This window comes from Rhinoraja longicauda, chromosome 7 (genome assembly GCF_053455715.1).
Source record: "Rhinoraja longicauda isolate Sanriku21f chromosome 7, sRhiLon1.1, whole genome shotgun sequence".
Classification (NCBI taxonomy): Eukaryota; Metazoa; Chordata; class Chondrichthyes; order Rajiformes; family Arhynchobatidae; genus Rhinoraja; species Rhinoraja longicauda.
The window spans coordinates 42,388,090-42,414,534 of NC_135959.1; the positions used below are offsets into that span (position 1 = coordinate 42,388,090).

General features: G+C 46.0%; 1 protein-coding gene across 1 annotated transcript in view; it reads left to right on the forward strand.

Moving 5' to 3' along the window:
* Positions 1-24,199, forward strand: part of LOC144595623 (protocadherin Fat 4-like) — a 46,596-nt gene extending 22,397 nt beyond the window's left edge. The window contains exons 9-11 of the mRNA XM_078403204.1: positions 10,404-10,489; positions 10,617-10,796; positions 24,073-24,199. Of these exons, the coding sequence (XP_078259330.1) occupies positions 10,404-10,489; positions 10,617-10,796; positions 24,073-24,199 (393 nt within the window). The remainder of the gene's footprint in view (positions 1-10,403; positions 10,490-10,616; positions 10,797-24,072) is intronic.
* Positions 24,200-26,445: the final 2,246 nt, after the last annotated feature.

The following is a 26,445-nucleotide window of genomic DNA, read 5'->3' on the forward strand; positions in this document are numbered from 1 at the left end:
TGCACTTTTAAAAATTGCACTTTCTTCTGTACTCTGTTTTGCAATTCCTGATGCACTCATGCATGGTATGATTGGCCTAAATAGCATGCCAAACAACATTTTTCACTGTAAGTTAGTACACTTGACAATAATAAATAACTTGGCATTTGCAGTTTCTCACACAACGTTCACAATTGCTGCTACACCCTGTTTCCATGCTGTATGATCTATGACTAAAATCAACCCTGAATAAAGTCACCATTGTTCTATCATACACACAACAAAATGCATGACAATGCATGACTGCTGCCCTCCAGTGCCCACATTCCCAGCCTTACGGGTCATTCAACAAACTTGATGTTAAACCTCATGACATTTTCCATTTCAATTCCCTTTACATCTTCTCCTTTCAGGCATGAGCTCTTACATCAACTGTTTAGTTGAGCAGATGAGTGAGACATAAGTATTTCTAAGTACTTACATTAATCTTACTCATTTGATAAAAGATACATGAACTATAGGGACAACATGTTGTGATTCCAACTAGAAATGACTAAAGAAATCCATGCGATCACAGGGGGAACGTGCAAACTCCACACAGACAGAGGAATAGATTAGGTAAACACCCAGAGTCCCTTGCCCAGAGTAGGGGAATTGAGAACCAGAAGACATAGTTTTAAGGTGAGAGGGGAAAGATTTAATAGGAACCTGAGGGGTAACTTTTTTACACAAAGTGTGGTGGGTGTATGGAACTAGCTGCCAGGGGAGGTAGGTAAGGCAGGAACTATTGTTTAAGAGATATTTAGGTTCATGGATAGAGTAGTTTTAGAGGGATATGTGCCAAATGCAGTTAGGTGGGACTAGTGTAGATGGAGTATGTTGGTTGGCATGGGCAAATTGGGCCAAAGGGGCCTGTTGCCATGGTGTATGACTTGATAACTATAATAGACAGGACCCGAGGTTAGGGTTGTACTGTGCTGCCCTTAAGTTAAAAAAAATTAAGCTTGTATGTTTATTTTTGTTTCCCATTTTAATCTGTCTTATTTCATAATGTGATTTACTCAGTATAAATCACATTGATTCTCAGGTTTTGGACAGAGTTCCCAAGGTATTTTTACAATGCGGGTGACGTCATGTCAGTACATAGATGTTGCAATCACTCTCTGTGAATCTCCAGAGGATCATATGAGATTTAGCTGACATAATCTCATGAGATTTGCTCTTTTGAAATGATTACAATTTATAAATAAACAGTGTTTTAATTGTGTGAGGCTGATTAAATCAGCATAAAGCTCAGATTACATTCGTACTTACTGTACTGTGGGTTTTTTTGCAGAGAAAAGGGCCATTTCTGTTTTGCATTTCTGTTCTAGCTCAAAACAGATGCAAATGCATTCATAAATATCACAAAAAAGCAAAACATGCCCAGCATAAAAATAGGTTGTAGGAGAGTGAATTGGTTGTAGGATGCAGTGAATTCAAACATCAATTTGCAAATCACACATCACATTGCCTTGGAAAAACAGACAATATTATCAAAGGCTAGCTCCACCCTGGTCTTACCTTCTTCTCCTCGCTCCTTTCTATACCATGCCAAGCAGGTATAGAAGCTTGAAAGTGCGCACCACCAGACTTAGTAACAGCTTTTTCCCCTCTTTTACCCTCTGTTATCAGGCATCTGAACAGTCCTTTCATAAGCTAGGGTACTGTCCGATTCACCTCTACCCCATTGAGGACATTGGATTTTCTCTCTGGAACTGGTGCACTACAATGCTGAGAACTATATTTTGCACTCAGTATCTTCTCCTTTGCTCCACAGTAGATATTATACTTGAATGTCACTGTGGACGGCTCTAATGTAATCATATATAGTCTTTTCACTGACTGGTTAGCACACAACAAAAACTTTTCACTGTACCTCGGTACACATGATAATAATAATGAACTTAAATATTAAGGGTCCTGACCCGAAACGTTACCTATCCATGTTCTCCAGGGATTTTGCCTGACCCGCTGAGTTACTCCAACATTTTAGTTTAGTTTGGTTTAGAGATATAGTGCGCAAACTGACCCTTCTGCCCACCGAATCAGTGATCCACGTACACTAGCACGATCCACACTAGGGACAATTTACAATCTTTACCGAAGCCAATTAACCTACAAAACTTTATGTCTTTGGGATGTGGGAGGGAACCGGAGGACCCGGGGAAAACCCACGCAGGTCACAGGGAGAGCATACAAACTCCGCACAGACAGCACCCGTAGTCAGGATTGAACCGGAGTCTCTGGAGCTGTAAGGCAGCAACCAACACTGCACCATCATGTCTTTCCAAAACAATACCATCAGCTCTTCCCTGCAATTTCCTGGTCTCTACGGAAAGTGCAGAGAGGAAGTCAGTCACTTCACAATGGCGGTGAGCAGGAAGGGTTAGCAATTCAGGGGCAAGGCAGAAATTGGAACATGTCATCTCAAAGTTGTTCTCTGTAATCAACTGCACTGCAGCTCTAGTTGATTGAGGAAGTGGGAGGAAAAATTTGAGGGCGAGTCACCATGATGCAGTCTCATCTATATCTCGGGGAGAAATATCCAAACGCCATGTCATGGAAGAGAGGCTGGTGTTGGCGCTGATTCAGAGTAGGCACAAAAGGTTTCATTGGGTCCTTCATCAGGTAGGTATTACAAGTCTGAACTAAATCAGGGTTCAACCTGAGAAATAAAGTTAAGATAGACACAAAAAGCTGGAGTAACTCAGCGGGACAGGCAGCATCACTGGAGAGAAGGAATGGGTGATGTTTCAGGTCAAGACCCAGTTAACTGATAAAGTAAAGCATTCACTCTTAAAGTATAGCACTTAGTTTAATGACTTTAGACTTTTAGAGATACAGTGAGGAAACAGGCGCTTCGGCCCACCGAGTCCGTGCCGACCAGTGATCATCCTGACGCACTAGCACTACCCTCGACATTAGGGATAATTTATAATTTTACTAAAGTCAATTAACCTACAGACCTGCATGTCGTTGTAGTGTGGGAGGAAACTGGAACACCCGGAGAAAACCCACAAGGTCACAGGGAGAACGTACAAACTCCGTACAGATACCATTGTCAGGATCGAACCCAGGGCTCTGGCACTGTAAGGCATCAACTCTACTGCTGCGCCACCTGGAACGTGCTGCCCCTAATGTACATATATAGAACCGTCCAGCACAAGAACAGGCTCTTTGGCCCACAGTGTCTCTGCTGAACATGATGCCAATTTAAATTAATCTCTTCTGCTTGCACATCCCTCTCTTCCCTGCACATCCATGTGCCTATCTAAAAGCCTTTTAAACACCACTGTCGTATCTGCCTCCACCACCATCCAGGGCAGCATGTTCCAGGTTCCCACCACCCTCTGTGTTAAGTTTTAACTTTATGCAAAGCTGTTTCCAAGATTACAGCTTTTATAATAATGTGTAACAATGGGGTTGTGGCAATAGCTGCAAAATGTTTGTGATCTATTCCAAACTATCCAACAACAGCTCCTAAGTCTGCACCATCTGTTATATCACGTCTTCTGAGAAATCTTTGCGTACATTTGACTTATTAAGCTATGAATTCTGAGTACCTCCCAGTGAGGGAGCTATTAGAGTGTATCAGGGTGATTCACTGTGTGATACAGTTCCTCCCACTTACTCCATACTTTGGTTTCCATTTAGAATAGAGAACAGTACAGCACAAGAATAGGCCCTTCAGTCCACAATGTCTGTGCCAAACATGATGCCATGAACATAATTTATCTACCTGCACATAACCCATTCCCTCCATTCCCTGCATATCCATGTGCCTATCCAAAAGTATTTCAAATGTCACTAACGAATCTGTCTCACCCACCACCCTTGGCAATACTTTCCAGACACCCACCATCCTCTGTGTATATATATACATCCTCTGTGTATATAAACTTTGCCCCTCTCACTTTAAAGCTATGCCCTCCAGAATTTGATTTTTCCACCCTTGAAAAAGATTCTGACCATCTACCCTATCGATGCCACACATAATTTTATATACAGTACTGTAGCGACCATAGAGAGTGGTCCCGGTCGTCGAACCCTCAGATTGGCCGGAAAGGTCACGTATAGGCGCGACCGTAGGGATTGGTCCAGAGAGCGACATCGCTGATTGGACAGCGATGTCATGTGCGCTTTTGGCGCCCAAAAAGAGTAGTTCAGAGAAGTCTTCGAAGAAGACAGTGAGTTTTTGATGGTTGTCCTTTACCTTGTTGTTTAACCTTTGTATTCGAATATTGCTGTCGCAATAAACTTCTTCTACAACGAACAAGTTTCCGGACTCGCCATATTGGTGACCCCGACGTGATCTGGACGATCACCGACCATGCAGGAACACGATGCCCCGTTGTTGGATGCTGCACCTGGCACACCGGAGTTAAGCGCAGTAAGCGTTCACCTTCCGTCGTTTTGGACACATCAACCGCAATCTTGGTTTGTCCACACCGAAGCCCAATTTCATTTAAGGAACATATCGGCCGACGCGACGAAGTATTACTATCTCGTCAGCGCTCTATCACCGGAGACGACCACGCGCGTGATGCGGTTCATCGTTAATCCGCCTGCGGAAAGCAAGTACGAGGCAATGAAGACATTGTTACTGCGAACCTTCGGGTTTCATAGGCACGATCGCGCTAAAAAACTTCTGCACCTACCGGACCTCGGAGATCGACTGCCGTCCGTTCTCATGGCCGAGATGATGATGCTAGACGGTGAGCATACGGATTGCCTCATGTTCGAGCAGGCATTCCGAGAGAAGCTTCCCGAAGATGTCAGACTTCTGCTCACGGATTGTTCTTTTAAGGACCCCGAAGCATATGCAGAGAAAGCGGATGCGCTCATAGCGGCTAAATCGAAGGCAAGCGGTTCGATCAACAAGGTCTCGACATCAGTGACCACGCCACAGCGACATCAAGATGGCGCCGCGTCTCCCGCCAGTCCTCCAAAAGCCCGCCAAAAAGATCCGCACAAGCGCGGCTGGTGCTATTATCACCTACGATGGGGTAGAGAATCCCGCAACTGCCGCTCACCTTGTACTTTCGCGGGAAATGCCTCGGCCGATCGTACATAGGGGCAGTTGCGATTGGCCAGAACCGACGCCTCTACGTCCGAGATCGATTCACGGACACAGAATTTTTGGTGGACACGGGAGCCATTGTCAGTATAGTGCCGCCGACCGACCTCGAGACCAGAACGGGTAAGACAGGTCCCACCCTCATCGCGGTTAATGGCAGCCCCATTCGCACTTTCGGTACACGGAAGATGTCCCTTGTGTTAGGCCTCCGCACGTACGAATGGCCATTCATCGTAGCAGACATCAGACAAGCGATCCTAGGCGCAGATTTTCTCTGGGCCTTTTCACTGGTCCCTGATGTCCGCGGTAACGGCCTCCGACCCTCCACCAGCGAGGAGCCCGTCGCTCCGACAATCGCCTCCCCGCTCAGCCCTACTGTCCAGGCCGTTGTCGCGGCCCCTGACTCGTATGCTGAGGTCCTGGCGGAGTTTCCAGAGCTGCTCATCCAGCGTTTTGACGCCCTTTCGGCCAAGCATGGCGTGGTACACCACATTCGCACCGAGGGGCCTCCCGTTTTCGCTCGGGCCAGGAGACTACTGCCAGACAAACTGGTGGTGGCGCGGGCGGAATTCAGGAAAATGGAGGAAATGGGCATTGTCCATCAGTCCGACAGCCCGTGGGCCTCGCCGTTGCATATGGTCTCCAAAGCATCTGGGGGGTGGAGACCATGTGGCGATTATCGGCGTCTCAATGCTGTCACCACGGCTGATCGCTACCCCATACCGCACCTGCAGGACTTTTCGTCTGGGCTGGAAGGGGCGGTGGTTTTCTCCAAGATCGATTTGGTGCGAGGATACCACCAAATTCCTGTGCGGCCGGAGGACATACAAAAAACTGCCACGATCACTCCGTTCGGGTTGTTCGAATGGTTGCGCATGCCTTTCGGTTTAAAGAACGCGCACAGGCTTTCCAGCGACTGATGGACCGTGCGGGGTTTACCCTTTGTGTTTATTTATTTGGACGACATCCTGGTCGCCAGCCCCTCAGTGCAGGAACACCAGGTCCACTTGCGGACTGTGTTCCAGAGGCTCCAAGACCACGGGCTCATTATCCAACCCTCCAAGTGTCAATTCGGCCTCCCTTCTCTTGATTTTTTAGGGCACAGAATCACCCCTGCCGGCGCCACCCCTTTGCCCGAGAAGGTGGAGGCTATCCGGGCATTTCCCAGGCCCACCACAGTGAAAGGGCTGCAGGAGTTCGTAGGCATGGTTAACTTCTACCATAGGTTCGTTCCGGCAGCTGCGCGGGTCATGCGCCCGCTCTTCCAGTGCCTTGCGGGAAAACCGGTAGAGTTGATATGGTCCCCGGCCGCAGAGTCGGCTTTTACAGCAGCTAAGGCAGCCTTGGCAGACGCCACCATGTTGGTCCACCTGAGCCCCTCCGCCGGTTGATGCCTCTGACGTGGCGGTGGGTGGGGTCTTGGACCAGCAGGTCGGTGGCCGTTGGCAGCCCTTGGCGTTTTTCAGCCGGCAACTAAATTCGGCTGAGCTGAAGTATAGCGCATTTGACCGAGAGCTTCTGGCCCTCTATTTAGCTGTTCGTCATTTCAGGTATTTCCTTGAGGGCCGCCGATTTGTGGCCTTTACGGACCACAAACCATTAACATTTGCATTTTTCAAATTGTCTGACCCATGGTCGGCCCGCCAGCAGCGGCACCTGACTGCCATCTCCGAATTTACCACCGATGTCCGTTATGTCGCGGGTAAGCTTAATGCCGTTGCTGACGCCCTGTCTAGACCTGCTTGTTCCCCTATTTCGGCGGTGGACTGCGAGGTGGATCCCCAGGAGCTTGCGGAGGCACAGCTTCTAGCGGATACCGCCTCGGCATACCAGTCCACCACTTCGGGGTTGAAGTTGGCTCAGGTAGCCTGCGGGTCGGAAGGCACAAAAGTCTGGTGTGATGTTTCCCTTCCCCGTCCCAGGCCGGTAGTGCCGCCCTCCCTTCAGCGCCGGGTTTTCGATGCCATTCACGGGCTGGCGCACCCGTCCATCCGCTCCACCTCTGCTTTAGTAGCAGCTCGGTTTGTCTGGCATGGCCTACGTTAACAGGTAGCGGGTTGGGCACGTTCCTGCGTTCCCTGCCAGACCGCTAAAGTCCAGCGCCATGTCCAGCCCCCCCGTACGGGAGTTTGAGGTCCCAGCAGTTCGTTTTTTCCACATTCACGTGGATTTAGTTGGGCCCTTGCCTTCCTCCCGGGGCTACACCCATCTCCTCACGGTGGTGGATCGGTTCACCCGGTGGCCAGAGGCTTTCCCATTGTCTGATATCTCGGCAGCCTCTTGTGCCAGGACTTTGGCCCTATATTGGGTAGCACGTTTCGGGGTCCCGGCAGTTATTACCACTGACAGGGGGCCGCAGTTCACTTCGTCCCTCTGGGCCGCGCTCGCAGAGCTGTACGGTTCCAAGTTACAACCCACTACTGCATACCACCCCCAGGCAAATGGACTTGTAGAGAGGTTCCACCGTCAACTTAAAGCGGCCCTCAGTGCGAGGCTTGAAGGCCCGGACTGGGTGGACCAACTACCCTGGGTCTTTCTGGGCATCCGGACTGCTCCTAAGCAAGATCTTGGTACTTCATCCGCGGAGCTAGTATATGGCTCGCCACTTAGAATACCCGGAGATTTGCTTCCGGACCCTCCCGACCAGCTGCCTCCAGTCCCATCAGTTTTAGCTTCGCTCCGGGCACGGGTGGGTTCCCTGGCCCCAGTTCCGACTTCACGTCATGGGTGTCCCAGGGTACACGAACCACTTTCCCTGAAGGACTGTGAGTTTGTGTTTTTGCGAAAGGATTCCCATCGTGCCCGGCTGCAGAAGGTCTACGAAGGGCCGTTCCGGGTTTTGCGTAAGGGGATGGCTACCTTCACCTTAGACGTGGGCGGCAGGAGTGAGCTCGTCTCGGTGTCCAGGCTGAAACCTGCACACTTGGATCCGGACCAACCAGTCCTGGTCGGCCAACCACCTAGGAGAGGCCGGCCTCCAGCAGTCCCGATCAGTCCAGAACCCCCCGCTCAGGCTGTTCCACCAAGCACGGAATCCCAGGCTCCTGTGGTTCAGGCTGCTCCTCTCCTTACTCGTTCGGGTCGCGAAATCCGGCTCCCTACTAGGTTCCGTACCTCGGGTTCTGGGGGGGGTCATGTAGCGACCATAGAGAGTGGTCCCGGTCATCGAACCCTCAGATTGGCCGGAAAGGTCACGTGTAGGCGCGACCGTAGGGATTGGTCCAGAGAGCGACATCGCTGATTGGACAGCGATGTCATGTGCGCTTTTGGCGCCCAAAAAGAGTAGTTCAGAGAAGTCTTCGAAGAAGACAGTGAGTTTTTGATGGTTGTCCTTTACCTTGTTGTTTAACCTTTGTATTCGAATATTCCTGTCGCAATAAACTTCTTCTACAACGAACAAGTTTCCGGACTCGCCATAGTACCATTTAATTCAGAGAAATCCGTACACCCAGTATGATGGTGCAAATTTAATTTACACACATGACACAGATGAATAATAATTCAGTTACATAACCGTTACATAATGTTTTCTGTGCCCTTCGAACTGAGAAAGTTCATGATTAATGGAATAAATCTTAAGAACATTGAGTGCAAAATGAAAGGCTAAACGTGTTAACGGTATTCCTCACAACCAGATAAAATAGCATGTTAGGACAGAGGGCCAAATGTTGAAATGGCTGTAATAAGACACTGACCAATTTACATTATTTTGGAACATTTGTTTTCATGCTGGGTGTATTTTGCACTTTTGTGATATTTATAAATGTATTAACATCAACCTTGAGTTGCAGAATTAGGAATGGAAAACAGAAAACAGAAAACTGAGGGCTGATCTTATAGAGGTGTACAAAATCACGAGGGGAATAGTAGGGTTGAATGCACAGAGTGGGGAATCAAGAACCAGAGGACATAGATTAAAGATGAGAGGGAAATGATTTAATAAGAACCTAGGGGCACATTTTTCCATTCAGATGTTGGTGGGTATATAGAATGAGCTGCCAGAGGAGGTAGATGAGGCAGGTTACTATAACAGCATTAAAAAGACATTTGGATAGATATGTCGATAGAAAAGGTTTAGAGGGATATGGGTCCAACGCGGACAGGTGGGACTAGTGTGGATGGGGCACCTTGATCGAATCTATGACTCTTGGTGTTGGAGAGGAATAATATTGGTACTGGCATGGCCTCCTAAGATAGATTCCGTTAATTAAGTACACTGTTTAGACCAAAAGAATTGGCCAACACTATTGGACATCTACTGAATGGCTGTCGCAAGGGACTTTTGAGGGCACTCCAGGAAAAAACCTGAAGGCATGTTTTTTGTCTGAAGATCTTGTCTGATGTTGTATTTCAGTTCTAATGGCCATGGGCACCATACAAAAATAGCACAAAGTAGCTGATCTCTCCCAGAAAGGTCAACTGTAAAAGATTAAGAGCAACAGTGTTTGTTTGATGCAATCTTTCAATGTTTTGTTCATATTCTGCTCATACTGCGGCACAGTGGCACAGCAGGTAGAACTGCTGCCTCACAACGCCAGAGACCCGGGTTTGATCCTGACGTCAGGTGCTGTCAGTGTAGGGTTTGCACGTTCTCCCTGTGACCATGTGGGTTTTTTCCAGATGCTATGGTTTCCTCCCACATCCCAAAGGCAAGCAGGTTTGCAGGTAATTTAGCCTCAGTAAAAATTGCCCCCTGTGGGTGTAGGGAGTGAATGAGAAAGTGGGATTTAGACTAGACTTTAGGCTTTGGCCCACCAAGTCTGCACCGGCCAGTGATCATCCTGTACATTGACACTATCCTGCACACAAGGGCCAATTTACAATTTTTACCGAAGCCAATTAACCTTCAAATCTTTGGAATGTGGGAGGCAACTGGAACACCCAGAGAAAACTGACACGGTCACGGGGAGGACTTTCGAACTCCGTACAGATAGCACCCTTAGTCAGGATCAAACCCGGGTCTCCGGCACTGCTGTAAGGCAGCAACTCTACTGTTGCACCACTGTGCTGCCTATGGACAAAGCGCGAACAGGATGATCAATGGTCAGCATGGATCAGCGGGCCATAGGGCCTTTCTGTGCTGTACCTCTAAACTAAATCGAAACTAGTGTGAATAGGTGATCCATGCTGCATTTTTCAACCAATTCAATTATGGTTTCTGAAACTTGAGTTTAGGGTGTTCTATAAAAACGTGATGAGGAAATCAGGCCCCGAAGCACCGTGTCTGGGGGTTGGGATTGCGATGGGATCCCTCTTGTTGAAGTGAGCAGTGACCAGCTTGTTTTATTTTTGCTGTATATTGTAGGTCGGATCGCTAACTGTGGATAATTGTACCACCAATCAGCCGGAACAGTTCTGCTTTGCAAGCAATCCAGGCACAGGCACAGAAAGGTCTCAGTAATACCCTGCCTTACCCTTTTGAAAGAATCTTTTCTGACTAACTGGCCTCAGAAAATAATGCTGAGATTCATAGCTGTTTCTACAAACATAACACCTTCTTTGTTTGTCCTGCTCTTAGAACTCTGGATTTGGATAACAATAACATGGTATTTGGAGGAATTAAATCAATTGACCCAATCCTCCTTCGCCCAGGTCATGTAAGAACAGATGACTTTATTGGTTGCATCAAGGAACTTAAACTGAACAATATTCCTGTGAAAATTGCTGAGGCCCTGTCTTCAAGTAACATCCTTACCAGGTACAGTGTTTCATTAATGCCGCTGTGTCATTGTATATTAATTATAGTATGAGCAAGCTCGTTTACAACATATTATTTGATCAATTTATTGGAGCAAAGGAGGATGAATATGGAAGTTTTGATGTTACGTTATGGTTGTACAAAATGTTGGTGAAGCCACATTTGAGTATTGTGTACAGTTTTGGTCACCTTGTATGTATTTGGAAGTATGTCCTTAAGTTGGAAAGGGTGCAGAGAAGATTTATGAGGATGTTGCCAGAACTCAAGCGCCTGGGCTATAGGGAGAAGTTGGGCAAGTTAGGACTTTATTCTTTGGCGTGTAGGATGATGAGGAGTGATCTTATAAAGGTGTACAAGATCATGAGGGGAATATAGATAGGGTGAATGCACAGTCTTTTACCCAGAATAGGAGAATCAAGAACCAGGGGACATAGCTTTATGGTGGAGGTGAAAGATTTCAAAGGAACTTGAGGACTCTTTCACAGAGGGTGTTGGGTATATGGAAGGAGCTGTCAGAGGAGGTAGTTAAGGCAGGTACTATATATAACAACATTTAAAAGAAGGATTTAAAAAAAATGTTGTAGTGCCTGCCTCAACTACCTCTCCTGGCAAGTAGAAAACCATGTTCTCCAGAGATGCTGCCTGACCCGCTGAGTTACTCCAGCATTTTATGTCCTTTTTAAAATGAAATTCCATTGGCTGTTTCTAGTGCCTTTCTGTGAAAAGTATTATTTATAGTAGCAAACCTCTTGGTAATCCAGATAGGGAAACAAGATATGCTGGAAATTCTTAGCAGATAAGTTTAAGTTTATTACTGTCACGTGTACCGAGGTAGAGTGAATTTTTTTTATTTGCATGCTACCCAGTCAAATCAGATAAAACTATACATGAAGAAACAAGGAACTGCAGATGCTGGTTTACAAAAGAAGACACAGAGTGTTGGAGTAGCTCAGCGTACAGAGGAAGACACAAAGTGCTGGACATTACTCAACATGAATGCAATTGAGGGTCAAGTGGCATTGATGACCATATTTTACATCCTGCCCGTTAATCTTGGCCTTCAACCTCAATAGAAAAGAAAATGCAGGAGGGAGGACATGGAACAGTACAGCAAAGAAACAGGACCTTCAGCCCACAAAGTCTGTGCTGACCATGATGTCAAAACCAGGCTGTGAAAACAGAGGCCATATTCCCTCTCAGCTGCTCTGCCCCACAATCAACAAAAATGATACCTCTGATTTTCGTGACCTTTTTATGACCCGTTGTTGATGAGCAAGGAATAAAGAGGAAGTAACACTAAATTTCAGCTCAGGAAATAGCGCAACTAACCCATGGACATCCACAGATGTTTTGAGTGTGACTAGAAACCCAGATGCAAATTGATTCATTGATTGAAAGATACAGCTTGGAAACAAGCGCTTTGGTACATCAGTCCCGCTCACACTGGTTATCCCACTTTCAAATCCACTCCCTACACATGAGGGGCAATTTACAGAGGGCCAATTAACCTACAAATCCACACATCTTTGAGATCTGGGAAGAAACCGGAGCACCCGGAGGAAACCCATGTGGTCACAGGGAGAATGTGCAAACTCCACACGGACAGCACCCAAGTTCAGGATCGAACCCGGTTCTCCAGCACTGTGAGGCAATGCCTCTACCACCTGCGCTACTGTGCCACCCTTAGGTTCCACAGGTTTTCCTCTATTTAAAATATTCTGTTAAAACCTTCCTATAACATAACAGTAGTCACACTGAGAGTACACAAGAGTGGCCATGTTTTAGGTGCCACCATGTGCTGGGTGGCATTGTACAAAGAACAGTGCAGCACAGGAACAGGCCCTTCAGCCCACATTGTTTGTGCCAAACATGATGTCAAGTTAAACTGATCTCATCTGCCTGTACATGATCCATATCCCTCTATTCCCTGCGCTTCCATATGCCTATATAAGAGCCTCTTAAATGCTACCATTGTATCTGCCTCCACCATCACTCCTGGCAATGCGTTCCAGGCCCCTACTACTCTCTGTGTAAAAGACCTGCCCCGCACATCTCCATTAAACGTCCTCCCCTCTCACCTCATAGTTATGCCTTCTAGTGTTGGGCATTTCCACCTGGGATAAAGATTCTGACCGTCCACTCTATGCCTCTCATAAGTTTACATATTTCTATCAAGTCTCTCAACCTCTGATGTTGCAGGGAAAACAATCCAAATTTGTCCAACCTCTGCCTGTAGCTGAAACTCTCCAATCTAAGCAGCATTCTAGTAAACCTCCTCTGAACTCTCTACCAAGCCCCCCACCTTCCTGTAATGAGGTGACCAGAACTGCACCCAACGCAGCTGAACCAAAGTCCTATAGAGCTGCAAGGGTTCATAACTTTTATTCTCAATATCCCTAGAAATGAAGGCAAGTTTACCATAGGCCTTCTTTACCAGCCTTTCTACTTGCGTTGCCACCTTCAGGATCTATCCCTTGCCACGAAAGACCTGCTGTACGAATCTTTGAGCCAAGAGGCAAGAGTCAAGGGTCAAGAATGTTTTATTGTCAAACTAGACCAAGTGGACCAGTTGGGCCCAAACCTCTCATGTATTGGTGCAGCACCCTCTCCTCCCCCTCTCCCCCCTCCCCTTCCCCCTCTCCCCCCCCCTCCCCTTCCCCCTCCCTCTCCTCCCTCTCCCCCTTTCCCTCCCCCTTCCCCTTCCCCTCCCCCCAACTCCATCCCCCTCAACCCCCCTTATCCTCCCTCCCCCTCCCTCCACCCCCTCCCTCCTTCCTCCCTCCCTCCCTAGGAGATAGATTTTAATTTTTAAATGTGAATAACTTAAAAAATATAACACCGATTTCAAAGAAACTTCTTCCATTAGCACCAAAGGGACGATGGTGAGTAAGGTGGACCTAAAATTGTTGCGCTATCAGGTACCATTTTGGCTGTAGTTCAGGAATAAAACAAACAAGAGTTTTAGTATATAGATGTCCCAAGATGGGACAATGAATTTCTTACTTGCAGCAGTATAACAGACATGTGAACATAGAACTCTGTGAAACCCATAATAAACAACAAAATAAAAGTTCAACGTATGCGTGTGTGTGTGTATATGTGTACATACACACACACACATGCACACACACACACACACATTGAGCCACTGCCTCACATCAAATAAACAAACAATAATAGTGCAAAGTCAAAAATGATGCGCCCAAGACTATGTAATTCGGAGCCTATTTGGAGGTTGTAATGTTTAACAACCTGATGGTTGTTGGCAAGAAGCTGCTCCTGAACCAGGCTCCTATACCTTCTTCCCGATGACAGGAGTGAAATGAGTGCATTGTGTAGGTGCCTGACATGAACGTTGAGAGAATTGAAACATTTCATGTTTGCTAGAGGATCTGGGTTATTAAGAAGAGCCCTCATGTGTACAGGGCGGAGGTCATTGATTGCGCTTGAGGGAAGCCATAATGCTGGCTGCCTCTCGTCTGAAAAGTAAAGTGATTGAAGACAGAGGTCCTTGAGCAGAGCACTGGCTGCCCTCCGTGATGCAGCAACGCAGGAGACATGGCAACAAGACTGCTGCAGGCACTTGGAACGATGCTGATGTGAAAAAACTCAGTCAATGTGACCATAACCTTCTCTTCAGAAAGTACAACCGACTCACAGAATGTTTAATTCAGATCAGAGGCACAGCATGGAAACAAACCCTTCAGCCCATTGAGTCCACGCTGACCATCAATCACCTTTTCACACTAGTACCATGTTATCCCACATTTTCATCCATTTCTTACATACTAGGGGCAATTTACAGAGGACCAATTAACATAGAAAAATAGAAAATAGATGCAGGAGCAGGCCATTCGGCCCATCGAACCAGCAACGCCATTCAACAGTGGCGCTGCCTAACAGCGCCAGAGACTCGGGTTCAATCCTGACCTCGGGTAATGCCTGTGTGGAGTTTGCACGTTCTCCCTGTGACCGTGTGGGTTTCCTCTGGGTGCTCTGGTTTCCTTCCACATCCCAAAGGCGTGCAGGTTTGTAGCTTAATTGAATTGATCATATTGAATGGTGTTGCTGGCTCGAAGGGCCGAATGGCCTACTCCTGCACCTATTTTCTATGTTAAATTGTCCTCTGTAAATTGCCCCCAGTATGTAGGAAGTGGATGAGAAGGTGGGATAACATGGTACTGGTGTGAACAGGTGATTGATGGTCAGCGTGGACTAAATGGGCTGAAGGACCTGTTTCCATGCTGTGTCATTTGTAATGGTGGTGATTATGGGGGCTGACCAAAATAGTCAGATGCAGGTGGGATCAAATGTCTCTGCAGTCACATTCATGATGGAAATGTCCGGTGGACTATTACAGTTTGGTTACCCAGTATTCCTGTTTATTAATTTATTGCATTATTGATTATTATTTATTTATTTGTGTGTTATTGCATGAGTGGGCTTGTAAAGCTGCAGCAAGTAAGAATTTCCTTTTTTGGTTCACTGTACATATAACAGGGCAGCACAGTGACACCGCTGGTAGAACCACTGTCTCACAGTGCCAGAGACCCAGGTTTGATCCAGACTTTATGTGCTGTCTGTGTGGAGTTTGTACGTTCTCCCTGTGACCGTGTAGGTTTCCTCCGATGCTCCAGGATCCTCCCACATCCTAAAGATGTGCGGGTTTGTAGGCTGAGCCTGAAAAAAGGGACCCGATCTGAAACATCACCTCCTCATGTTCTCCAGAGATGCTGCCTGGTCTGCTGTTGCTCCAGCACTTCGAGTCATACAGTCAGCCCCACATGATTCTGGTCTATATCCCTCTAAACTCTAGTTCTTTTGTGTCCTTTGTGTAAACCAATATCTGCAGTTCCTTGTTTCTGCAGGTTTGTAGGTTAATTGGCCTCTGTAAATTGCCCCTAGAGTGTAGGGAGAGATGGGAAAGTGGGATAACATAGAACTAGTGTGAAAGGGTGATCGATGGGTGGTGTGGACTCAGTGGGTTAAAGGGCCATGCTGTATCTTTCAATCAATCTATCAATTAGAGACACTTGACCTCTTATCTGCCTCCTGTCCAGAGATTCCTATCCTGGCATTGTAATTACACTGCACTGAAAGAAACGCATCTTTGCAATCCATATTCCAGGCAATTCCTTTAAATTGAATTACGCACCCACCATTCTTATCAGAATGTTTCTGTCACTCGCTCCTGGATCATTAAATATTTACGATACGAGTCAACCCAAAAATGTGAACATTTTTATGTTCGGGTGGGATTGCAACAGTCTTTAATGGTTGACACATAATTTCCAGCAGTTGGAAAATTGGTCCCAAAGTGTATTGAAGTATTGCGTTGTAAACATGTACGTCACTCAGCGGTAGTAGTGCAGATAAAATGTTTTAAATCCTAGTCCCCAGCTGACAGTTCTTCCACACAACTTCTCAACTCTCCTTGCTTTAGATTTCTGTTGGGGGATATTCACAATCGTTCTCTCATATGAGACTCATTTGCTTTTTATTCTGTTTCTATCTGCCGCTGCACTGTCTTTTCTCAGGCTTTCAGTCTCTTCCCAATCTGTGCATCATGCAATCCATACAATACTGTCCTTGTCTGCTTTTCCTCAGCCATAAATTACCAGTGCTTTCTGTTTGATCCACCCTCAGACTGCCTGTGGACAAAATTCCTTTGCTATTTTTAATATCTCACTGCAAACCTAGAATCATGTCCAGAGAGTAGTTCAAGTCTGTGTGTGGCGTGGAAGCGCATTTCTTGACAATTCTGACCATTAGAGGAAGGATGTGGAGTCTTTGGACAAGGTGCAAAAGAGGTTTACTAGAATGATGCCTGGATTAGAGGGTATTAGATGTAAGGAGAGGTTGAACAGACTTGGATTGTTTTCTCTGGAGCATCAGAGGTTGAGGGGAGACCTGATGGAAGTATATAAAATTATGTGAGGGATAGATAGGGTAGGCAGTCAGAACCTTTAACCCAGGGTGAAAATGTCAAAGACTAGAGGGGCAAGTTTGAAGGAGATTAGCAGGGTAAGTTAGTTTACACAGAGTGGTGGGTGCCCGGAACGTGCTGCCAGGGGTGAAGGTGGAGGCAGATACGATAGTGGTGTTTAAGAAGCTTTTAGATAGGCACATGGATCTGCAGGGAATGGAGGGATATGGATCATGTGCAGGCAGAGGAGGTTAGTTTAACTTTGCATCATGTTCAGCACGGACATTGTACACCAAAAGGCCAGTTCCTGTGCTGTATTGTTTATTAGTGTGTAGGGCCTGTTTGGTTCAGGTTAGCTGGAAATGTCAAAGACTAGAGGACATAGGTTTAAGGTGAGAGTGGCAACATATAAAGGAGATGTGCGGGGCAGGTTCTTTACACAGCGAGTGGTGGGTGCTTGAATATGCTGCTGGGGTGATGGTTAAGGCAGATGTGATAGTGGCATTGAAGAAGCTTTTAGATAGGCACATGGATATGCAGGGAATGGAGGGATGTGGATCATGTGGAGAAAGAGATTAGTTTAACTTGACACCATTTTTGGCATGGACATTGTGGGCCAATGGGTTTGTTCCTGTGCTGCACTATGTTTTTAGTGTGTAAGGCCTGTTTAACCTAGAATGTCACCCACTAGGCCTTTGAAGAGTCACAGAATAATAGTCATACAACATGGAAAGAGCCCTTTTGATCCAACTTGACCATGCCGACCAACATGCCCCATCTACACTAGTCCCAAATGCCTGTGTTTGACCCATATCCCTCTTATGCTTATAAATCTTCTTGATGGGAAAGTTTCCATGACATCCTTGTACAATTAAAATTATATACAGCCCAGATAAGACCAAAGAAAGAGATACCACGGTATGGCGAGTCCGAAAACTTGTTGGTTGTAGAAGAAGTTTATTGCAGCCGCAATATTCGAATACAGAGTTAAACAACAAGGTAAAGGACAACCATCAAAAACTTACTGTCTTCTTCGAAGACTTCGCCGAACTGGAACTTTCGGGCGCCAAAAGCGCACATGACCACGCTGGCCAATCAGCGATGTCGCTCTCTGGACCAATCCCCATGGTCGCGTTCACACGTGACCTCGCTGGCCAATCTGAGGGTTCGACGACCCGGACCATTCTCTATGGTCGCTACATGACCCCCCCCCAGAACCCGAGGTACGGAACCTAGCAGGGAGCCGGATTTCGCGACCATAACGAGTACGGAGAAGGGCAGCCTGAACCACAGGAGCCGGGGGTTCCGGACTTGGAGGAACTGCCGGAACGGGGGGTCCTGGAGGAACTGCCGGAATGGGGGGTCCTGGAGGAACTGCCGGAACGGGGGGTCCTGGACTGAGCGGAATTAACGGAGGTCGGCCTCTCCTAGGGGTTTGGCCGACCAGGACTGGTTGATCCGGATCCAAGTGTGCAGGTTTGAGCCGGGACACCGAGACGAGCTCACTCTTGCCGCACATGTCTAAGGTGAAGGTTGCCGTTCCCTTACGCAAAACCCGGAACGGCCCTTGATAGACTCTCTGCAACGGGGCGCGATGGGAATCTTTTCGCAGAAAAACAAACTCACAGTCCTTCAGGGAAGGCGGTTCATGTACCATGGGACACCCATGACGTGAAGTCGGAACTGGAGCCAGGGATCCCACCCGTGCCCGGAGAGATGCTAACACTGATGGGACTGTAGGCAGCTGGTCTGAAGGGTCCGGAAACAAATCTCCGGGTACTCGAAGTGTCGAGCCATATACTAGCTCCGCGGACGACGCACCGAGATCTAGCTTAGGAGCAGTCCGGATGCCCAGAAGAACCCAGGGGAGCTGGTCTACCCAGTCCGGGCCTTCAAGCCTTGCACTGAGGGACGCCTTAAGTTGACGGTGGAACCTTTCTACAAGTCCATTTGCCTGGGGGTGATATGCAGTAGTGGGTTGTAACTTGGAACCGTACAGTTCTGCGAGCGCGGCCCAGAGGGACGAAGTGAACTGCGGCCCCCTGTCAGTGGTAATAACTGCCGGGACCCCGAAACGAGCTACCCAATGGAGGGGCAAAGTCCTGGCACAAGACGCTGACGAAATATCCCGGACCATTCTCTATGGTCGCTACAACGGTTTAATTACAATTATCGGGGCCTTTGCTAGACCAGCTTTCCAAAGAGGTGCGTAATCAGTAACAAAACATGACATTGGAGGTCAAGCTTTTCTCCTTAAATGCCAATTATGTAAATACTATTCAGCTAATCTCAAAACCAAACAAAAACTAAATCAACATTTTTTTTTAAATTCTCCAATTTGTTATTTTTTAATAACAAAAAATGAGAGCGAGAACATCTAACCCATTGAATGTGCTGCCTATTTACAAAATGATGGCACATTTATCTTATTGTTTATTTATTGTTATTGACAAATTAATATTGCACAGTGATTTTTCTCGAGCATAAACATTAAAACTGCCTGAGAGAAATTAAATGATTGCTTAATTCCGTGTCAACTTTAGGCAGGATGAGTTGTTGATAATTAGATAAATATTAATTGTTCAGTAACAGCAAATTAATTTTAGGCGGGTGATGGCTGTGCATTTCTATTTCACTTATTTTAGCTGTGAATATTAACTGTGAAATCTTGCATTGTTACAAAGAAACTGATTCAGTCAAACTGCTTTTATTACTGGAGACACAAGGTACTGCAGATGCTGGTTAACAAAAAAATGTGTAGTTAGGGAGGCTGAGAATAATTAGTTTACAAAAGGACACAAAGTGCTGGAGTAACTCAGCGGGTCAGGTAACATCTCTGGAGAACATGGATAGGTGATATTTCAAGTTCAGAAGGATCCTGACCCGAAATATCACCTATCGATGTTCTCCAGAGATGTGACCTGACTCGCTGAGTTACTCCAGCACTTTGTGTCTTATTTTTTGCTTTTATTGCTCTAATGTGCCTGAACTAATGTAAAGGATGCGATATTCATTTAGAAAGTCATTGTTATTGCTTTTGGTCTTTATAATATTTTTGTCCGTTTTGTGATACATGTTGTCCTGTACACTCAATTTTTGCATCCAGCTTAATAAATTAATTGGCACAGTGAACCTGGTTAGTTAATAGAAATTAAAAGAACCATTATCTCTGAGATACATTTCACACAGATTTTAAAGATGGAATTGCAGAATACCTCAAATTAATTGATCATAGTTATAGTCATAACACTTCCACTAAATACTGTATGCATAATGTAATGCTGTGTTGTGATGGTTTTATGTTCAGATAATTTATACACTGTATGAAACCTAAAACCCCTCCATGATCCAACATCAGAGAAAGCAGACACGAGGACCTGCAGATGCTGGAATCTCCTGCAAAACACAAAGTGCTGGAGAAACTCAGTGGGTCAGCCAGTATCTGTGGAGCGAATAGACAGGCAATGATTCGAGTCAGGTCCCTTCTTCAGACTGATTGTAGTAGGGGGAGAAATCTGGAAAAGAGAGGTGGGAGCAGGATAAAGCCTGATGAGTGATAGGTGGATACAGATGAGGGGGAGGTTTAATTGGCAGATGCGTGGATAATGGCTACAGGTGAAAAGGAGATTAAAGGGTGTCAGATAAGGGGAGAATGGGAGTGAAATGTAAAGCCAGAGGGAGGTATATTAGTGGAAGGAGATGGGTTGGGTGGGGGGGAGTGGAAGGAGATGGGTTGGGTGGGGGGGAGTGGAAGGAGATGGGTTGGGTGGGGGGGAGGGGCAGGAACGTGGGAGAAATTGGTGAGAACTGGGGTGAGGGGAAGCATCGGAAACTAAGGGGGAAGAAAAAAAGATGATGAGTAGGTGTTACCTAAAATTGGAGAATTCAAGTTCAGTTGTCAGCTACCCAAGAAGACCACGAAGTGCTGTCCCTCCAGTTTGCATGTGGCCTCACTCTGGCAATGGAGGAGGCCCAGGACAGAAAGGTTGGTACAGTAAAACTTTGTTTTAATGGACCCTGTTATAACAGATTTCAGATCTGGATTTTATAAAGGTGTATAAAATCATGAGATGAATAGATTGGGTGGACGCAGAGAGACGCTTGCCTAGAGTGAGGGAATCAAGAACCAGAGGACATAGGTTTAAGGTGAAAAGGGAATGATTTTATAGAAATCTGAGGGATAACATTTTCATGCAAAGAGTGGTGGATGTAGGGAACGAGCTGCCGGAGGAGGTGATTAAAGCAGGGACTCTCGCAACTTTTAAGAAGCAATTAGACAGGTACATGGATAGGACAGGTTTAGAGGGATATGGGTCAAACACAAGCAAGTGGGACTAGTGGAGATGGAACATGTTGGTTGGTGTGGGCGTTGGGCCGATGGGCCTGTTTCCACACTGTATGACTCTAAGACTCTATATAGTGGACCTATCCATTCCTATTGGACCTATTCCAATTGTCCCATCCATTGGACCTATTCCAATTGTCCCATCCCTGGCTCACACCGTCTCAATAGACAATAGGTGCAGGAGTAGGCCATTCAGCCCTTCAAGCCAGCACCACCATTCAATGCGATCATGGCTGATCACTCTCAATCAGTACCCCGTTCCTGCCTTCTCCCCATACCCCCTCACTCCGTCTCCCTGGCCGTTTCGAGCCCAGGCTTCCGATGCCGCCCTTGACTTGCAAAGTGCACCAGCAAGCCCTTCTTAACTGACTACATGGTCCGGTGGATGGGGCTGTTAGTGCGGCTCACGTTGTAGCCCCTGGGGACAGCGCTATCTTTGTGCCACCGCCACTGACAGGATGTGCTCGGTCACAATGGACCTCCCCTCCCCCCCACCTGCTGTTGTTTCTTGCCGTTGCTTGGTCCACTCTCTGCTCAACTATTGCTGCCTTCTTCTTGTCCCCTCACTCTGCCCACTCAGTCCCTCCTCCTCCAGCTGCCACCTAGTGTGTAGGGAGTGAATGTGAAAGTGGGATAAAATAGAACTAATGTGAACGGGTGATCGATGGTCGACATGGATTCGGTGGGTTAAAGGGCCTATTTATATGCTGCATCTTTCAATCTTCCAATTAAACAATCAATCAATGTGCATTCTTTTCACTAGATTAGGCTCAGAACAGTAATTAAATCTGTCAGGTGGAATATGAACCAGTTAGTGACAATGCAACATTTTGCAATATCCACAGACCTTTATCTGTCTGTAATTAATTTGTTATTGCTGAAAAATTAATATTTTACTTATTATCATCAAATCTTCCTGCCTAATAGCTGGTATGGAATTAACATCACAGTAATTTGTACAGCATTATGGAAAATCACAATGCAGCCCATTTTCGAAGAACACAGACAGCTGTGGAGGCCGTCAATGGATATTGTTGGGCAGAGATTGACAGATTCTTGATTAGCATGGATGTCAGGGGTTATGGGGAGATGGCAGGAGAATAGAGTTGAAAGGGAATGATTGACTTAGTGGGCCAAATGGCCTTATTCTGCTCCTATAACTTATAAACCTATGAACCCAATCCCTCCGAAAAGCAGAGGTCTCTTTAGTTTAGTTTGGTTTGGTTTGCTTTAGTTTATTATTGTCACGTGTACTAAGGTACCGTGAAAAGCTTTTTTGTTGCCTGTAATCCAGTCAGCGGAAAGACTACGCATGATTACAATCTAGTGTTCAATTCTACTTGCAATAGAATGCTGAACGTAGTTACGAAGATAGATGGGATTGTTTTATTACTTATTTCTCTCCTTGCCGGCCTCCATGTTGTTCTTGGCAGCATGTCCTGGCATTTGCTTCCATTCCTGCCCTTTCACGTCTGCGCTGACTGTAGGAGAGCTGGCAGAATAAACCCGTCTCCAACAAAGTCAAAAGAAAAGGAAGACTAAAAAACCCACTCTTCCAGACATTTGCCGATGATTGATGTGTTTTGAGTGAGTTCTGGAAGGGTGTTGCCTATTGGAATGCATTTCCAGTGGTGAGCATTCAATGCCGGATGTTAAGGGGAGACCTGATAGGAACGTATAAAATTATGAGGAGCACAGATAGGGTAGACAGTCGATTCTCTGTTTCCTGTGAGACAAAGATTGAGAAAGGCAGAGGGAGATGTCAGAGATAGCCTGAGAGAATTTGAGGGCAGGGTGGAAGTTAGTTGTAAGGTGATGAAATGAACAAGTTCAGCACAGTGGCACAGTGGTAGATTTGCTGCCTCACAGCACCAGAGACCCTGGTTTGATCCTGACTGTGGGTTCTGTCTGTACAGAGTTTGTACATTCTCCCAGTGACCATGTGGGTTTCCTCTGGGTGCATGTGGGTTTCTCCCACACTCCAAAGATGTGCATGGTTGTAGATTAATTGGCTTATGTAAATTGTCCCTAGTGTGTAGGATTGAACACAGGGAGAACATGAAGAAAGTAAAACTCCATACAGATAGCACCCGTAATCAGGTTCGACACTGGGTCTCTGGGCGCTGTAAAGCAGCAACTCTACCGCTGTTCCATCTTAATTAACAATATTTATACCACATGGGTATTTATACCAAATAAACGTGTGGATTTCCTCCGGGTGCTCTGGTTTCCTCCCACATCCCAAAGACGTGCGGGTTTGTAAGTTAATTGTCTTTTGTAAATTGTCTTTGGTGTGTAGGATAGAACTAGTGTACGGGTGATCTCTGGTCAGTGTGGACTTTGTGGGCCAAAGGGCCCCTTTCCATGTCGCATCTCTAAACTAAACTAAAAAGACATATGGATAGGAATGGTTTCAAGGGATGTGGGCCAAATGTGGGCAAATAAGACCAGCTTAGATGGAGCATCATGGTCAACATGGATGAGTTGGGCTGAAGAGCCGGTTTCTGCTCTGTAAGACTCTACGAGTCTAGATACAAGTCATGAGTCAACAGTGTTTAACTGTCATATGTACCAACAATGGAACAAAGACATTCTTACTTACAGCAGCTTAACATGCCTGTAACTCAATACACACAGACTCTGTGTGTCTGACAAACCGTATGAGGGGGAGAGGTGGTTGGGTCGAGGATGAGCCGGTGGGGTGGACTACCAAGAACAAAGAGGGACCCGGCATGGAGGTGGCTGCCGAGAACAAAGAGGGACCTAGTGGGGGGGGAGCCGCCAAAAACAAAGAGGGACCATCGCGATTCTAATGAGTACTTTTGTGACTTTGTCGGTGCCAGATACATGGTGACTCTCTGCCTACTTTGTGTATTGTATGCAAAAACAAAGAATCTCACTGTACTAGGTACGTGTGATAATGATGTATCATTGAATCATTGAATGAGCTTTGATCTGCAGATCAATCCAAGACTGAGAGTTGTAAATTTTACATGTACCTACAGTTGCCCTCTTCTGGATGGAGCTTGTCAAGATAAAGCATGCCTCAGCAACTGCCTTGGCTGTTGGTCTTTCTACTTGTGTCAATCTCCCGAAGGCTTTACTGGAACAAATTGTGAAAAAGGTGTGTGACTTTTCCAACCATTCCAGGATCAATATTAAAACCAGCACAGTGGAACAAAAAACAATTGATTAGAATTAATGGACAATGTTGCGTAACATTGAAAATATTCTATTTCCATTATTCCGTATTACACGTAAGGAAAAAATAGAAAAGTGGATATCAGGAGGAAGAATCCATACTACTTGTCAAAAATAATAATTTTGAAATGTAACGAACCGATGAGATTTTAATGGAGCAATAATGCAGTTAATTTCATGTGAATGTAAGAACTGATATTATGTGGGAATGTTCCTAAGTCATAGGAGCAGAATTAGGCCATTAGGTTCTCCCTGTGACCGCGTGTGTTTCCTCCGAGTGCTCCGGTTTCCACCAACATCCCAAAGACGTGCAGGTTTGTAGGTTAATTGTACTCTGTAAAACGCCCCTTGTGTGTAGGGAGTGGATGAGAAAGTGGGATAACATTGAACTAGTGTGAACGGGTGATCGATGGTTGGCATGGACTTGATGGGCCAAAGGGCCTGTTTCCAGGCCTCGTCTCTAAAATAAACTCTAAAGAGTCAGATACTTTGTGCACACTTCTTGAAATTAAATTGCTTTAATCTCTGGCATTTGTTCCAAACATTTGCCTTTCAAAAGCCCTTCTTGCCTGTGTCCACCTATTACCTGCAACTCTTTGTCTTGATCTCTTGGAATGGAATGAAGAAGGGACCCAACCCTAAACATCACTATCCATTTCCTCCACAGATACAGCCTGAACCACTGAGTTCCTCTAACACCTTGTGTTTTGCTCTTGGAATGTAATCTTCTACTTATGGTGTCGTCCGTACCTGCAAAAAGATTGCACCTTTGGCTGTAAATAAACACGCTATAGGATTAGATTGTGAAATAATAATTCAGGCAGGTCTCCGAGCGTAACCACCAAATCAAAATTAAATTACAGATCCGAGTAAATAAAATTGGCCCTATTTGTGTTCTTTGTTAAGTTTTCTACTGTAACAGTGTCCTTTTAAGATTTTTAAGAGTTTTAAGACTTGCTTGCCAAGGCTGCAAACAACATTCCAAACATGACCTCAAGAATGCCTTGTGAAAGATTAGGAAAGTTTGCTTGAACATTCAGCCAGGAAGTACGTCTGTAATTTATTAACCTTTCTGCAAACGCGTCCTGTGGACAGGAACTATCACGGATGATCAATAACCCAGCCCAAATCCTTTTCCTGTTCAACAGACAGTACTTCACACAACCCTTTCCCACGTTTGTTACCATGTTTATTCTCCAAATATCAACTTGCCATTTTTTTTAGTCCATCCACCTAATTGGTCTGAATCTGTCTCTAAATTGTCCTTGACATTCTCCTTGTCCAACTAGCACGTAATTGAGAGAGACACAAGAAATTTGCAGGTGCTGGTTTACAAAAAATAGTGCTAGAGTAACTCAGCAGGTTCTGTGGAGCACATGGGTAGGCGACGTTTTGGGTCAGGACCCTTTGTTGGATTGATTGTAGCTGGGGGGAGAGAGATGAAAAAGAAGTGGGGTGGGACAAAGCTTGGCAAGTGATAGGTGGTTGAACACAACGTGTTAGAGGGGGGTGGAGGAACTGATAGGAAAAGGCCAAAACCTGCACCTACTTTCAACCTGAAGGGTTCCAACCCGCTGAGTCACCCATCCTTTTTCTCCAGAGACGCTGTTTGACCCGCTGTGTCACTCCGGCATTCTGTGTTTATCTTTACTATAAACCAGCATCTGTAGTTCCTACTCGAGTGATGGGTGGATATAGGTGAGGTGGGGTTTGATTGGCAGATGGAAGGACAATGGTCAGAGATGTAAAGGAGACAAAATGATATCAGATAAGGACTGGAGAGGCATGAATTATAAAGCCAGTTGAGTTGAGTTCGAGTTTATTGTCACGTACCGATATACAGTGAAAAGCTTTTATTGCTTGCTTATCAGTCAGCGGAAAGACAATACATGATTACAATCGAACCTTCCACAGTGGACAGATACATGATAACGGGAATAATGTGAATAATGTTCAGTGCAAAATACAGCCAGTAAAGTCCCCAGAGGGGAGGATATAGGAGGAAGCGGACAAGGGGGACGGGGGTAGAGGATGGGGGAAAGAGGGGCATAGTGGGAGAAATGGGTGCGCATTGTGGTGGTAGATGGGGTCTGGGTGGGAGGGGAGAGGAACCCCTTAGAGAGACAATGTTGAGCAGGGGAGTTGAACAGAGAAAATATTGCAGAAATTGGTGCTTA